The sequence below is a fragment of the Leuciscus leuciscus genome (assembly GCF_965113295.1).
Source record: "Leuciscus leuciscus genome assembly, chromosome: 12".
Classification (NCBI taxonomy): domain Eukaryota; kingdom Metazoa; phylum Chordata; class Actinopteri; order Cypriniformes; family Leuciscidae; genus Leuciscus; species Leuciscus leuciscus.
Window position 1 is genome coordinate 43,227,736 of NC_138736.1, and position 16,875 is coordinate 43,244,610.

Sequence of the window (16,875 nt, forward strand, 5' to 3'; positions counted from 1 at the left end):
AATCTAGACTGTTATATTTTTTATATTGTCTAGCCAGCATCTCAGTATTTTCCACTGGTTTCGATTTTGTTCAAGTGTGAGAATGTTAGGCCTGAAAGAGAAGTAAGGTTAGATGTTAGAATTATGATTAGTTTGATATACAGTTTACTATTTTATTTATTAAAAACTCCATCACATTAGCAAACATCGTGTCCTCATTGTAGGCAGAAACAATGAGCCGCCAAGAACTAATCTTACCAAATAGCAATTAGCCAGAAGAGCTAATCAGTCTTACTAAACTGATTTATTTTGAATGAATTCAGTTCAATTGTATGTACAAATGTCTTCAATTCAATTAAGTACGGGTAATGAATTATTTTTGATATATGTAAATGTAAGCGGGTTGATTTGTGTGATGATGCTGACGTGGAGCTGTGAAGTGTTTCCAGATCCAGGAAAACCACTGTGTTTTGCTGTGAGAGTATTCAGGCCTTTTTTGATTGATTTCTATTTGATATTTTAAAAAATTTATTGAAATTAGTTTTTTTCTGCCATCAGTGGTTTTGAGCTGCAAATTATCTTCACATTCATTTGAAATTTTGGCATCAAATGATATGTGAATTATCTAAATTTAAATGTTGAGTTCTCACATAAACCACACATATTATCATCAAACCCCAACTTTCAGTGAAGAGTCAAAGTGAACTTTGCTGTAAAACCACATAATAAGATCCATGGTCCACTGGTTTTTGTGAAACGTTACTGGACAAGCATCACAAATTCTCTAAATAGACTTTAATCATGTACGTAGGAGAAATACACATTACAAAAGACAATAACCGACAAGGGACTGAACAAAACAGGAGTTTAAATACAAGACGAAGCACGTGACTGACAGGTGATAATCATACCTAACCATAGAAACTAACGAGGAGATCATCAGTAACCAGAACTGAACAGAGAAACAGGAACTAAACTAAACAAAATAAGAGTCCCAGTCCCCGTCAGCTCTGGCCCTGATGACTGACGCTGTGGCCACGATTAGCACAGGCTAGCATAGGCTCCGGATTGGCCAGACTATTTTTTTTTTTTTATATACTTCAGCACGAACAAAAATAGACTCTCATTGGCCCATGAGAAACAAAGAAAGCAGGTGATTGGATAGATGTGGCATTTGGGTAACATCTGTCATATCAGCTACTGGTCAGATCATGTCAATCATCTTCATATACGTCACTGCTATTGCTAGACGGCATAGCGGCAAAATACCAGAAAGAGCATACGATAGAGGAGCACAAAAATGAAGAATACAAAGGTTAAAAGAACAACGTGACCAAGATATACTGAGAAAAATCCCTAAATTGACTGGATACTTCAAGGTAGGGGTGTGCAATATCACAATGTTTGATCGTGGATGATTAAAATGTCTCCACGATCTGCTTTTGTAGACGTATGGTTCAGTTCTGGAGCCTCTGTCTCTGTATGAGGAGACGACTCTCACACAAGTCTAGAATATTCATCCAAATATAGACCTCTATATACACTGAATAAATAAATGTGTTCAGCATTCTGCAACAAATATGTTTTGGATTTTCTAGACTATTTTAAGTCATAAAGTGTGCAGGATATATTAAATGTAGCGCTTCGGCAGGCATGTGTTCATGAATCCAGTGGGTCAGCCGGTCTTAGTTTGTTTACCTGCTCATGTGAATAGATTTATATACAGTAGTTCTGTTGTGTTTGTTTTGTTAGTTCTGAGATTAGACATGACTTTTTTCCTCACTGGAATTCCTAAATTGTAATATTCTAAACAAAATTCGGACGCAATAAATTCTACATTAAGACAATTCTAAGATGGCATTCTATGGGTTTGTTGTGTGTACTGAAGTCTTTTAATCATAATTAGAGCGCCTCCCTCAGGCTGAAGAGTGCAAGGACATCCTGCCAAAAGTGTGTCTGATGTGTTCAGCCGTTAGAATATAAAGCTTTCAAACATATTTAACATAAACTAGTGCTAAGACCCAGATGTTACTGTTGTACAAAGCCACATACATTCACATCACATGTTAATCACATGTACATTCACAAAAGTTCATTATTTGTATGTGCTTTAAAGCCTAAATGACTGCCGTTCTTTATATATATTTTGTTACCTTGTAAATCTGTGTTTTTAAAATAGATAAATGGTGTGTGGCTGTACCGCTCAGTCACTTGCAAAATAGTAAAACCAACATGAAAAAGAATCGTGATAAATCATGATATAATGTTTTTGCCATATGGCCCCCCCACCCCTAGCTCACGGCTGCTGAATCTTCATAGAGTCGAAGACTAGATCCACAGGACTGCCGGCTGGCGTCGGCTAGCATCAGTGCCACGGGTGAAACTCCTGCAGCGGATCCTCAGCTCATCATGTCACCGGTCATATCTCAGGGGATTTGGGGGAGTTATTTTACAATGACACGCATATTACACAGGTTGGTTTTAAGTCTGGTCCTCAGACACCAGTCAAGATGGCCGCCGTGACGATCCCGCAGCCTCACTACCATCTCACTCGGATCGGGAGTCTGAGACTGAGACAGAGGGACCGAGTCAGACACTTCAGCCTCCCGAAGCGCTTCACACACAGATCTTAAATCTGCAGACACAGTTCAGCTGCTCGTAGATGGAGGGAATCCCCGGCCCTGCTGCGGAGGACAGGACACAGTCCTGCTGCCTACAGCTCAGACCCTGCATGTTGGGATAAAATTGATGAAGACATGAGGGCATGTTGGATTAAAATGGGACCTGAAAGTTGGCAGAATAAAGATGCAGGCGTATGTTACTCGCTGTGCTGGCGGTGGGTGGAGATTGACTGTGGACTGCTGCCTTGAGATGGAGGAATCTTTCCACCTTGGCAGACAATTACAGCGGGTTTACAGCCGAATGACAACCAGAGGATCGAGACTTTGAGAAGTCTTCCAGACACTAGATGGTCAGCTCACGCTCAAGCAACAAAAGCACCAGAATTACACCAGCATCCAGGACTCGCTGCAGAAGATCAGTGATGACACAAACCAATGTCTTACTGCACGGGATGAAGCCAGGACTCTGTATCTGAAGATGGAAAAACTAGAGGATGCCATTCTGTGGAATATGTGGAACAACATACGGCAGTGTTTCCACAAGACTAGCACTGCTTTACAGACAGTTGACCTGGAGTCATGTAATGCTGCTATATTGGCCAGCTCGATGAGGGATTATGTGGCCAGTCTACCAGAGGACTTTGAGAGTGATGCAAAAAACATGTCTCCACCTTTGTCCCAGAGACAGGAGAAGGAAAAAACAAGCGGATGAATCCACTGAACCTGACTATGAGCGGTCCGGCCCCGACACATTCAGAACAACAGACGCAGACAAAGTACACACTTCCTTACTTGAGTGAAAGTACAGATACGACTGGTCAAATATTACTCTGTTACAAGTAAAAGTTGTAAAGACCTATTTTTACTCAAGTAAAGGTAAGTACTTGATTTTAAAAGTACTTAAGAATCAAAAGTAAAAAGTAAATGTCAAAGCATTGTTTTATTATTGTTGCATTGTTGTATGTAATACTTACAGTAGCGTATGCCTCTGAATCTATGCCTTCCCTCATATCAATATCAGATGTATTTCTAGAACACAGTTCCAGTGGGATTGAATGTGAGACTGAATAAGTCACTCAATAACGTCCACAATGGTTTTGGACACCCAAACGCCTGTTCCCTCAAATATTGCCCTATATAAAGTCTTTTGGCTGTTAGTATGAATATGTTAGCCTTACTGTTATCTATAAGCTAGTGCGCTCCAAAACAGTGACAAAGTTCGCATTTAGAAAACCAAACCCAACGTTGAAAATGAAAATCAGGTTGATGTCAGAATCCAACATCAGACTGACATTAATCTCCAACGTTGGACAGACGTATTGTGGTTGAAAATGAAGATCAGGTTGACATCATAAACCAACATCAGTCGAGTTCTAACGTCAATCCGACCTTCATTTCCAACCAAACTCCAGAGTCTGTTTCTGACATCAACCTGACCTTCATTTCCAACCAAACTCCAGAGTCTGTTTCTGACGTCAACCCGACCTTCATTTCCAACCAAACTCCAAAGTCTGTTTCTGACGTCAACCTGACTTTCATTTTTGAAAAGTTGCAGCCAGAATGCAGCCCCTGACTGATGTTACTCTCTACCCAAGGACTTTGACAGAACTGTAGAGGAGTAAAAGCCATCATAGGCCGTCTGGTTGGCGAGCTGGATAGGGGGATCACTCCTACATAGATCACATCCATCCCCATACAAGACCTTCTCACAGGAGCAGCGAAACTGCAGAAGAAATATGCAGGGGATCTAGAGGAGGATTGTGTGGATAAAATTGTTGTACAATTCAGACAATTTATCAAAGAAACCGAGGAAACCTCAGCAAGGACAACTCATAAGAGCAAGGAAACTACACTCAGCTTTTCCAGATGTTGATATAGCGCTCCGGGTATTAATGACTTTTCCTGTAACCAACGCCAGCTCTTTTTCTAAACTGGGACTAATTAAACATAGACTGAGATCCACGATGGGCCAAACCCACTGAATCACCCGTCTCTGATGCCCATTGAAAATAATGTTCTGTGCAAATTGGATTTTAGTATTTTACTGGCCTCATTAAGGACTTCTCTGCCAGAAAATCAAGAAAGAAGTTCATTCGTTTTTCGATTTAAAATTGAAAAGCAGAAAACGACTCATTATTCATAAAAAAAAAAAAAAAAAAACGAGAATTGGGCTTGATTTTATATGTTTAGATTGAGGGTATAAAATGGATTTATGGCTTGAATATTCGATTGCCACATGTGGGCGGGGCTTGAGACGCCCCTTTCTGCTGATTGGTCGCCCAAAGATCAAGCCGTGCCGCTTTAGTTCTTCCACAGTTCAACAGAATAATAGTCCTGTTGCTCTGCAGTTTATAGTTGCATATTTCCTCAGTAATAGTTTAGTGGCTGTGGTGGCAGAGGGTGATATCTTCATCTCTGTTGATGATAGTTGTGGTTGTAGAGACGGTGTTTCTGGGTCATTATTAAACCGCTGCTTCTGCACTGGGCCTTGTGCTTGTGTTTGTGTTTTGTTCGTAACTTTCTTACTGTGATGGTCGAAGGAATGTAGAGGAAACACTGCAGTATTGGCTGTCTCACGGTGCTGATCCACTTGTCCGTGCGACACTTCTGTCGCGCCGCGCTCCACTATATTCCTATGGGTGACGTCAAGCGACTTTGTCGCACCCGCAAAGCATTCCGGGAAGGCGGCGCTTCATTTGAAAAAATGCTGCGCGTCAAAAAGCTGGCCGATGCCCATCTTTATGCAAATGAAGTCCGTTAAACGCGACGCGTCTATCCAATAGAAGTAGAGCATATGGAGACGGAGGGAAGTCTCTCGCAGGTCCTCTGTTCTAATACGCTACATTTCCCGCTCGGTCAAAACCACGCCCATAGCGGTTAACGCCCATCAACGTACCAATGTGGGGAGGCGTCGCGACACCACGCGACAGTCGTGTCGGACAAGTGGATCAGCACCGTCAGTGTGTGTGTGTGTGTGTGTGTGTGTGTGTGTGCTAGGTCACATTACTGTGTGTGTGTGTGGACTATGTATGGCACTGAATAAAATTGTCCAGTAAAGCATAATGATATGCGGGGCCTCACACACAGAGCCTAGGGGCCCGACCACCTTAATCCGCCCCTGCCTGTGGCCTAGATTTATAAAACTGTGTGTGTGTTAAATTGTGTTAATATTAATTATTTATTTTAATTTAATTAATAATCCAAGGCCTCCATCATTGTACTTTTATTCCTTCATTTCCCACTGTTCATTGTGTCTGCTTCTCGTTGTCTTGTACATTTTGAAACAATTAAATGAATAAAAGCAAGGATGCCAGTGCTGTGAGGTGTTTATTCAGATTAAACAAAATTCACCATACATTTGCTGACTTAATATAATCCAGGTTAAAATAATCCAAATTAAAATAATTTTTCATTTCCCATTTCCGTGTTTATTTTTTCTAAACCATCCAGTCACATCTTCCCAAACTGAACGGACAGGCTTAACTACTACAGCGTCCACAACTACAGCTCCCACAACTTCCACAGCTTCCACCTAGAAGAATAAACAGAAAGTATTTATTTTCTAAATCACTGTGTGAAAACTTGTTGCTTTTGTGACCTTAATCCTAATTTTAAATTAATTTAAACAATTTGAGCATAATATAGTCTGTAATTGTGATTTTCACATTTGAGACATTAATGAGTATCCTACAATATGATTCTGTATGTGAGGTCGTGTCGATCTACTGTACCGGCAGTGCCTGCAGGGATAGTGGCTTTCCGTATCTCAACAGCGTAACAAAGTGCTCACAGTTGTTTTTAATCACATTGTACGGACGTATGTCTCCCTCACGGATCAGTGCTTCCATCACAATCTCATCAATGGGACGAGGCTTAAAGTACTTATCCAGAAGATTGTTGACACGGTATTTATCTTGGCCAGCCACATCCTTAAGTTTCTCTTTCTTCACAATGGCCTCGTCTTTTCCTACTGATCTCCCACGGCTGGATCTCCCACTGCTGGAACTCCCACTGCTGGACCAGCACCCAGCTTTGGCACGCCCGGCTACAGAGAAAGAAATGGAAAATTAAAAACAATCATGACTCATGAGATTTGAATGGAATAAATGTTCCAGATTCAGTAAAAGTTCAGCTCAGTTGATCATGTGCACGGTTACTTCCTGGTGTTCAATAAGCCAGCTTGGGCATTTCCTGTTAGCTGTCATTCTGGACTCGCTGTAAATCCACACAAAACCATCAATGGTTGACTTTATAATGTTGTATTTATTGTAATGCAGTTAGCACACGTATGTTATTTGCCAATAAACCAGATTTATTGATTGCAATAAAAACGAAGCTAACGGGAACGCTGGAATAAGAAACACGTCTGTAATTGCAACGCTTTTCCAGGACTTCAAATGTTATTTTTAATGCGATGACCAAAACATTATTTCCTCGTCCATCTGAGATCGTCCACATTTGTAAAACCGAACGTTTCAAGATGTAGGAAGTCCAACATTTAATAGAAACACTTTTATTTACAAATAAAAAAGACAGTAATTCCCACTCTGACCAGCAGAAGAGGAGCATTTATTGGCTCATATTAGCCGTTTCCAGTCATATTTTCACACTCAGATATTACTCTCATATGTTGAGATTGAGTGACACAGAAAGCGAGCACGGCTCCGTCGCTCTATAATCACTGAAGCTGTCAGTCAAGCTCATAATTTCAGCACACTTGTGGAAACTCACATTCTGTTCAGTGATTAACTAAAGTGCATATTTAATTGACAGTGTGTTGATGAGAAACTGATGGTCGAACAGAACTTTGCTGAGGAGGAACACTGAGGAACGAGTCTTTTTTATGTTGTCTTGTTTAAATAACTAAATTAATGCTAGGCCTGAATATATTTAAGTGTCTATATTCTGATTATAAACTAAGTATTAATCTAGTGATGCTGTTAAAGCTACAGACACACACCAGAGGTTTTCCAGTGGCTCATATTATTGCAGAAGTTCTTAAAGGAGAACTCCGGTGAATTTTTAAGTTAATCTTGATCGTTTTACCTTTGTGAGTACTGTCTATAGAAAAAAAACCGAACCGGATCAGTGCTTGCAACGCGGAGCTGTTACAGTTAATGCCCAGAGCTCCCACTCAGCTAAAACGGCAGTTATGGGGGAATTAACCTAAATAGTGTGTTTGTGCCTCTTAACAGACACAAAATGCAATTAAAATGTCTGTCCAACATGAACAGGGCCCTTACATGACAACAAGATCCGATCCGGTTCGTTTTTTTTTTCTATAGACAGTACTCACAAAGGTAAACGATCAAGATTAACTTAAAAATTCACCGGAGTTCTCCTTTAAGATCGTTCCTGGTGTAACCGAATGAATGAGATGAGTGGCGGTGATTGACATTTGTGAGCACCTATCACCGAGGAGTTCCTCCTATTTAAGAGCTGGTTGGCTATAGCCTGTGATGTGTCACGTCCGGCTCCTCCCCTTTCTGTTGTTGACACCTGGGGCCCGTTCTTCGTACGTAGCTAACTCAGTTAGCTGGATTTGATTGTTGGCGATTTGGCATGATCTTGGATTGTTTGGTTCTTCGACGCTCATCCTGAACTGGCTGTCATAGCAACATGTGCGCAATCTTAAACCTGCTCGGGAGCAGAGGCTTATTTCATGTAAACAGGATTAGACTGCGGCTTTATAAGCGGAGCTGACACGGGAAGTCCAGCGCAGCGCGATAGTGCACTTTCTGAGATATATATTTTTTTCTCGTGACTCGTGAGATTGTCGTTTACATTATTGATTTGTTGGAGACGCACATTTATTTTCGACTTGTCGGAGTCGGGCTTTAACTACAGCACAAACTGTTTGCTTTGCCCTAAGATTATTTGCGAGTGGCTCTTTCCTTTACACTATTGGAGATGCGGAGAACTTGATGGAAAGTGCTGTAACAATAACGACTCGGGGTAAATGTGAATTAGCTCAAGAATATAGGGAATTTTGGAAATATTAATAATAAGTACATAATTCATAAGTCGCATGTACATTTATTTGATCAATTATCGAGATTACCTTGTTCTGTACTGTCTGATCATTACAGTTAAGAAGGGGGTATCTCTTTTCAAACTCCAAGAAAGTTTTATCTTCTGGCCGCGAATATCAAACTTTCTGAGTTTATGAATTAAAACTACTCAAGGTAGTCAATATCGAGCTTGTAGCTTAGATCTTTTACAATTTCATTGACTTTATTAGGTGGGTTTTCAAACACAGAGACAATTAAAAGTATACATGGGTTTATTAATAACATGGCACACACTAGAGATTATATAAACTACAAACATAAACGTACGTAAAAATGCAAACAAACAAATAAACATTTAACCGAACAAAAACATAAACATAGCGTGATCAGAATGAAAATGAAATGAAAGAAAGAAAGATATAGAGGGAAGATAGAGGGTAACTTAGTTCACAGACCTAAGACCTAGACACCTGGAACAGCTTTTATAGGACTCAATATACTTGCGAGTGCTCTTTCTGGTCAGGCTGAAGAGGGGGGGCGCGCGTGCGCGTGTCCGGCTGGTTTGCGTCTAGCTTCGTCTTCTGGGTCGTTTCGCAAGACGATGTAAAGGCTCACTTGAATTTAACGTTACCGAGAAAGTTCAGATTCGTCTCCCGGGATGGGAGAGGCTGGAAATCTTAGTTGCAAAGACCGGCTGTTACGACTCGAACATGGGTTCGTTCGATGGAGAAGGCCAGGGCCTCCTTCAGATGTTCCTTGGAGAAGCGCTGCGCCGGGGAGAAGAAGGTCCGAAGAGAGGATGAGTTGGAAGAGCGATAAGAGAACGAGGAAACTGAAGGTCTGGACTTTTATCAGTGTCTAATGTGCCGTCCCCTCCTTCGTGTAGGACGAATCAGCTGTCGAGATTTTTCGAGCGGGAAGATTCCTTTGTCCGGTTAGACACGCCCACTCGAATGAGTCATGATTGACTTTAACTTGAGAGGATTTTCTCCAGACATATGAACTTATAAAACAATGCGCATCACTGAATTCTGCTATCGGAATTCAACTCCGTTAGCTGGAGAGGATTACAGAGATATCGAAAATAGAATATAGGCTTTGTAGCCATGCAAAGATACATTATTATGCATTTGTATAGGCAATAGCAGTTCTATTAATGTTACAAATAGGACATATGCTTTCCTATGGTTTACACACACCTCTTAACACACAAATATATATATTTAGTACATTTAAGAGTGACTTTATGGGTAAAAGTCCTTTTCTGTAGGGGGTTTCTGTTTCAAAGTCCAGAGTGTGTTTGTGTGTGTGTGTGTTGGAATGTTGCGACCCTGTTATCTCATGCATAGGGCTGGATAGCTCTGTGGTCAAATTTTATGACCTGCCAATGAGCTCGGGTTACGGAATGCGATTCTACTGGGAGAACATTCTTCAAAAATACATTTCAGATCCAAACATTCGAAGATCATAACTATATGATCAAAACAACATTAATCACACATACATACAGGAAGTTCAGATACATGTCTGAGTTACACACATTTAAAGAATGTTGAGTTAAACACAACGGATGTTTGTGTGTGTGTGTGTGTGTGTGTGTGTGTGTGTGTGTGTGTGTGTGTGTGTGTGTGTGTGTGTGTGTGTGTGTGTGTGTGTGTGTGTGTGTGTGTGTGTGTGTGTGTGTGTGTGTGTGTATGTGTGTGTGTGTCATGAGGCTGTAAAAGTCACAGGGAGTCCGCGCTGAACTGGGGGGGCGACAGACACCCCGGCGCTGGTGAATTATTCCGTGGGGAATTATTAACCAGCGCTGTTTGGACAAAGAAGATGTGTTCGACATCACATGATTCACTTAATGTGAAAAGCAGATGTCATTGTTGCTATAGTGCTGTCTGTCGTGTCATTCGGAGTTTACCTGGTGCTTTTAGGTTTAAAAAACAGTTTTAGGTTTTTTTGTGGCATTTCCAAGCCACTTAAGACCCAATGTTGTAAAGCAGTTTTTTTTAAAGCAGTTTTTTTTTTTGTTTTTTTTTTGGCTATCATAATTTTTTATGAAGATCATGCAATCATGACCATGCCGATTACAGTATATGTCACTCAGGCTTCACTAACATGATTGGTACCATAGACTATAGGCTAGACCATAGACTGCCATCAAGGCCTCAATGAAGGGGATTATGTGAACAGAAAGGGGGTTCACAATGTAAATGTGCAGCCCAGTTACTATTGTGATTCTTAATATTCCAGATTAATAATATTATATCAAATAAAAAAAAGGCAGTTGACTAAAATCTTCCATATAAATGTGAAAGCAGAATGGCCAGGATCTGTGCATGACTTCAGCATTTTCAGAGATTCACATTTATGCACATTATTTGAAAGTGGTAAGGAAAGTTCCACAATTACATATCAAGCTCACTGTATTACATACACTTATGCTGATCCTAACAGAACTGCTTTTAGGTGATTATGACATGTTCCTGCCTGCAGACAGGTGTTTTATGACCCCATTCCCTGACCCAAACCAGTTTCAATGCAGCTCTAGCCAGGACAAGGGCACACAATGAAATGAACTTTGGCTAACTAAAGGGAAGATTTCAGTGTCTGATAAGTCTGAGGGTTGCACACCTGACAGGGCCTGTGACATTGTTGAATGTGCCATATTACACAACATTGCCAAAAAAAAAAAAAAAAAACTTTTCATTAAATGTTTAATAAAAGACAAATATGCTTAGTTCCTTGAGTTTTATTTCAATTGTTCTTTGTAAAGAAAAGCCAGTGGTCAAGTGCCTGCAACAAGAGATATTAGACACATTACAAAGCACTATGAGCACCATTCTCTCTAGAACATTGGATGTGGTTGCACCTATTAAATTAAAAAAGGTCAGAGAGAAAAATAAAGCACCATGGTATAACAATACTACGCATGTTTTAAAGAGAGAAACCCGTATTTTAGAGCGTAAATGGAAACAAACTAATTTAGAGGTCTTTAGAATCGCGTGGAAAGACAGTATGTCACGTTATAAAAAGGCCCTAAAAGCGGCCAGGGCTGAGCACCTCCGCAAACTAATAGAAAACAACCAAAACAATCCAAGGTTTTTATTTAACACCGTGGCTAGACTAACAAATAAACAGACGTCACCCGAACAAAATATCCCGTTACAGTTCAGTAGTAATGATTTCATGAACTTCTTCACTGAGAAAATAGAAAGCATCAGAACCACAATTGTAAACGTTCAATCTTCAATCGCGCCTTATAATTCAGCTTCAATTATCACCCCGCAAGAACAATTACAGTGCTTTACAACTATAGAACAAAAAGAGTTAAATAAACTTATCACTTCATCTAAAACAACAACATGTTTATTAGATCCTATACCAACTAAACTACTGAAAGAAGTGTTACCTGTAGTAGAAGAGCCTCTCCTCAATATTATTAACTCGTCTTTATCTTTAGGTCATGTTCCAAGAACATTTAAACTGGCAGTTATAAAACCTCTCATTAAGAAACCACAATTAGATCATAATAATCTAGCAAATTATAGACCCATTTCAAATCTTCCATTTATGTCTAAAATATTAGAAAAAATGGTGTCCGCTCAACTGGGCTCTTTCTTGCAACAAAATGAGATCTATGAAAAGTTTCAGTCTGGATTCAGACCGCATCATAGCACTGAAACTGCGCTCGTTAAAATCACAAATGATTTACTTTTAGCTTCTGACCAAGGCTGTATCTCAATACTAGTTTTACTTGATCTTAGTGCTGCGTTCGATACTATAGATCATACATTACTCTTAGATCGACTACAAAATTATACTGGTGTTCGAGGACAAGCACTAAGCTGGTTCAAATCATACCTATCTGACCGCTACCATTTTGTCTATTTAAATGGAGAAAAATCGATCATAACTCCAGTAAACTATGGAGTGCCGCAGGGATCTGTATTAGGCCCTCTGTTATTTTCCATATATATGATGCCACTTGGAATTATTATAAGGAAACATGGAATTAGTTTCCATTGTTATGCTGATGACACTCAAATATATATTTCATCACGGCCGGATGAAAACGCTAAATTTTCCAAATTGACAGAGTGTGTTAAAGATATAAAAGATTGGATGACGCGTAATTTTCTTTTATTAAATCCAGACAAGACAGAGGTAATACTTATCGGTTCAAAAAAACGCCCACAAATCCTCGCTCAATACAACTTTAACATCATAGGATGTCCTGTTACTTTATCCGCTACAGTAAAAGACCTGGGTGTTATACTCGATTGCAACCTGTCTTTTGAAAATCATATTTCATATGTTACAAAAACAGCCTTTTTCCACCTTAGAAACATTGCTAAGCTACGTAATATGCTATCAGTTTCTGATGCAGAAAAGTTAGTTCATGCATTCATGACCTCGAGACTGGATTACTGTAATGCTTTATTAGCTGGTTGTCCTGCATCCTCAATAAACAAGCTACAGTTAGTCCAAAATGCCGCCGCTAGAGTTCTTACGAGATCAAGAAAATATGATCATATAACACCGATTTTATCATCACTGCATTGGTTACCTATAAAGTTCCGTATTAATTACAAGGTATTGCTACTGACTTATAAAGCCCTAAACGGCTTAGCTCCAGTCTATTTAACGGATCTTCTATCACCCTATAATCCATCGCGCTCTTTAAGATCACTAAATTCAAGGCTTTTGGTCATACCTAGGATATCCAGAACCACCAAAGGAGGGAGAGCATTTTCACATTTGGCTCCAAAACTCTGGAATAGTCTTCCTGATACTGTTCGTTGAGATACTTCCTGAGACTCGCTCTCCCAGTTTAAAACTAGATTAAAGTCGCATCTCTTCAGCCAGGCATTCATATAATCCTACAGTTCAAACTACAATCCGTCCTCTAGCTCATAAATGCCAGAGGAGAACTGGCCCCCGACTGAGCCTGGGTTCTCCCATGGTTTTTTTTCTCCATTAGGTCACCTGATGGAGTTTTAGGACACCATTAGGTCACTTGATGGAGTTTTTCGGTTCCTTGCCACTGTTGCCTTTGGCTTGCTCAGTTGGGGATATTTTGGGGATATTTAATCTAATTTTATCAATCAATAAATTCCTCTTGAAACAAACTTTGTTGTATTATTTTAATTTAATACTGTGAAGCTGCTTTGATACAATCTGTATTGTGAAAAGCGCTATACAAATAAACTTGACTTGACTTGATACATGCCTCATGCAACAAATAAAAAGGAAAAGTTGTCTATACACTGCCCACCTGTAGGCCTATGTCTCCTCTGTCTGTGCAGACTCTTCTGTAGGCCTTTCTGTAGATGTGGAATCCTGCAACTTATATTGCAGCCATAAAGCATACAAGTATAAATGAAGTAAAGTTATTTATGCACTTGCAGGTAGGCTAGTTCCTCCATATGACAGTTATCTGAGAGGGTTTATTCACTGTCCAGTGCAATGGAAACAAATGAACATTACAAAGTCTTATACTTTCTTTCCTTTGGAAAGTTAGAAAATGTCCACTTACTGCACATATTTCAGCACCACTTTCTTGGGAACAGATACAAGTGTTGGTGTATTATGTAAAAGTGCACAAAAGAGGAAAACACAATGTCATTACAATGAACTACACTCGGGAAAAATGTGATCAATAACTCATGGCAAAATATTTTAAGTTAAGTTTATCAGTTTTCACTTTCACAAGTCAAAGCAATTCATCATTACTCAAGATTTAACAGTTGAAATGACTATACAGCCTTAATTTAATGCAGCAAAAATTATTTTACAGTGTAGGCTACTAAGATCTTTTCTTTTTTCTCAGCCTTTTTCTTGGTTCCTTTTATAAACAGACAACCATTTATTTAACAGTGCCTTTTATAAAAGAGACTATAATATAACTAAAAATTACCATTATGTAGAATATTTTTGTACTTCACTTTTATTTGTTCCCATGTTCTAGTGTGGTGACTCTGACATTACAATGAACAAAGTAATTATGCAATTATTAAAATACAAAAATAAAGGCTATTAAGTGATAAAAGACATCTAACATGGCCACTTCTAACGGATTTAAATTGTCTGCTACTTTTTGCCAGCCGCCTCTCCTGGCTTTTGCAGACTTTGAGGTGTTCTCTGGCGTTTTGATTAAACATAAAAATTCTGAATAAACTTCGACTATTAGTTCTTGCTCTGCTGAGGAGAAAAACTGAGCGCGCTCTTTGGCCACGCTGAGCAGCCAATAGCAGCGTTGCTGATCAATGTTTCTACTATCGATACATATCCCCTTTTAAACCAGCGCAATTATCTCAGATAACTCAATCCAGCTATACTAATCATATCCGGCAAGTGTGTTCGAAGAACCTAATTAGCCGGATCATGATTAGCACGGTGATATCATCTTGGATGTGGAATTTGATCTCGGATGTTTTAAGCAACGTACGAAGAACGAGCCCCAGGGGGCCAATGTTTCATAAAACACTGAAGCTTCCCCGGCGCCGCCATTGATTAGCGGACCATCACCTGCTGTTAGCATACCATTGACTCCCATTCATTTTTGGCATCACTTTGACAGCAAATAAATTCACATCTGAGGCGTTTAACCCTCTGGAGTCTGAGCGTTTTTTTGGGCCCTGGGGGTGTTCTGACATGCTCTGACATTTGTGCTTTTTTCAGTTGCTTATAAACATATTAATGGCAAAGGTGTAAATTCACTCTATATAGCACAAACAGGACTACAATAAAATGTGAGCCACATGTATGTACATGTTTTCATTTTTGAGAGAATAATGTTTATGCGTGGTTATCGAAAAAACTAAAAATTAAAGTTTTTGAAATAAGGCCACAAAACACATACTAAATATGTGGCAATAAGACTTTTGACTAATGGATGTCGTCGCCTATAGTTTTTTCTTCAAAATTATGTGAAAATAGTCTTGCTTTATCGTTCACATAAAACCATACATTGATTTAAATTGATGTAAAACAGGTTTTGCTTGGAAAGCCATGTGAGGGGGGCGTGAACGAGGAGTGGTTTACACCCTAGAATACACCCACTCTGCATAATTAGCCATTCACTCAGGTGTGACACTGACTGAGCCACAATGCAAGGACAAAAGATATATTTAGAAGAAGACTTATATTGACCATTTAAGATTTTGCTTACATCTATCTTGTAAATATGTTTTGCTATTTTATTAAAACGGTTACAATTACAACAATAATTACAATTTCAACAATATTTCAAGTGTACTCTTTCTTTGTAAAAAAAATGATTATAGGCCTACATTTTATCTATGTATTCATTAGTTTGAATATAACCAACATTGGAACAGCTAACATCTTAGTTGATGACTTTATTTTTGACAAAAATAGTATTTTATATATAGAAATTGCTAAACAAAAGCTTATTTGATGTGGCAGTATATTCTACAGTAAAAACTGTACCCAAATCTAGTCAACAAAATGTTGTCTTTCATATTTCGTCTGACTGTAACGTTGTTTTCATGAAATATTAGGGCATATTGTTAATTTTCAGTTTAATACGTTGCTTATACAAATAGCCTACATTTTATTTCAACATTCAGTCGATGTTTACTTATCTCAGTATAGCAATGCAGTTTGCTAAAACATCATCATTCATTCACACACGCGATTTAAATTTAAACTGTCTTTGCCAGCTGTGGTAAACAGCGCGCATCTCTGCCGTTTATTCATTCATAAACAGAAACCCACGTGAAGAAATTCACGTGAGAAGGAAAAAACTTACTAGGATTCCTCAGCTCGCTCCTCGATATACCCGCACTTCTGAGGGACATTTTCCATTAGTATTATTCCTCACAGCGCTGCAAGACGGTGTAAACAATGATCTAAATAAACTTGTGTGTTTTCTCGAGCTGATGGGGGCGTTCACAGGATTGCCTCAGCCATTTGCGTTTGAATAGCGCGCGCTCTCCGTGGGCGGGGCCGATTATAACATAATGAGATGAGATGAGCTCGACTGGAATCGCTCTCTTTTAATACAGATTTCACAAGATGAGAATATTTGTTTTTTATATAAATTACTTCATTTAAAAGAAGAGAATTCAAGCTTCATGCCTGTGTGTCTGTATGTCTGTTTGACTGAGTATTCGCTGAGTTATTGTTAATTTTCGGACGCGTTTCAGAATGGACTACACTGGCAGAGAGAAGGCAGAACTCGCTTCGTTTTTATTTTTCTTTATTTGGCAAAAAGCACAACACTTTGTTTTTATTGTGAGTATACA

At 39.2% G+C, this 16,875-nt stretch overlaps 1 protein-coding gene across 2 annotated transcripts in view; it reads right to left on the bottom strand.

Moving 5' to 3' along the window:
* Nucleotides 1-5,908: 5,908 nt before the first annotated feature.
* The window catches only part of LOC309511372 (phospholipase A and acyltransferase 5-like), a 30,010-nt gene continuing 19,043 nt past the window's right edge, over nucleotides 5,909-16,875 (bottom strand). For both annotated transcript variants that reach the window (XM_082186571.1, XM_082186572.1), the window contains exons 5-6: nucleotides 6,332-6,645; nucleotides 5,909-6,132 (exon numbers count right to left, since the gene is read on the bottom strand). In XM_082186571.1, coding sequence (XP_082042697.1) covers nucleotides 6,010-6,132; nucleotides 6,332-6,645 — 437 coding nt within the window. In that variant the 3' untranslated portion in view covers nucleotides 5,909-6,009. The remainder of the gene's footprint in view (nucleotides 6,133-6,331; nucleotides 6,646-16,875) is intronic.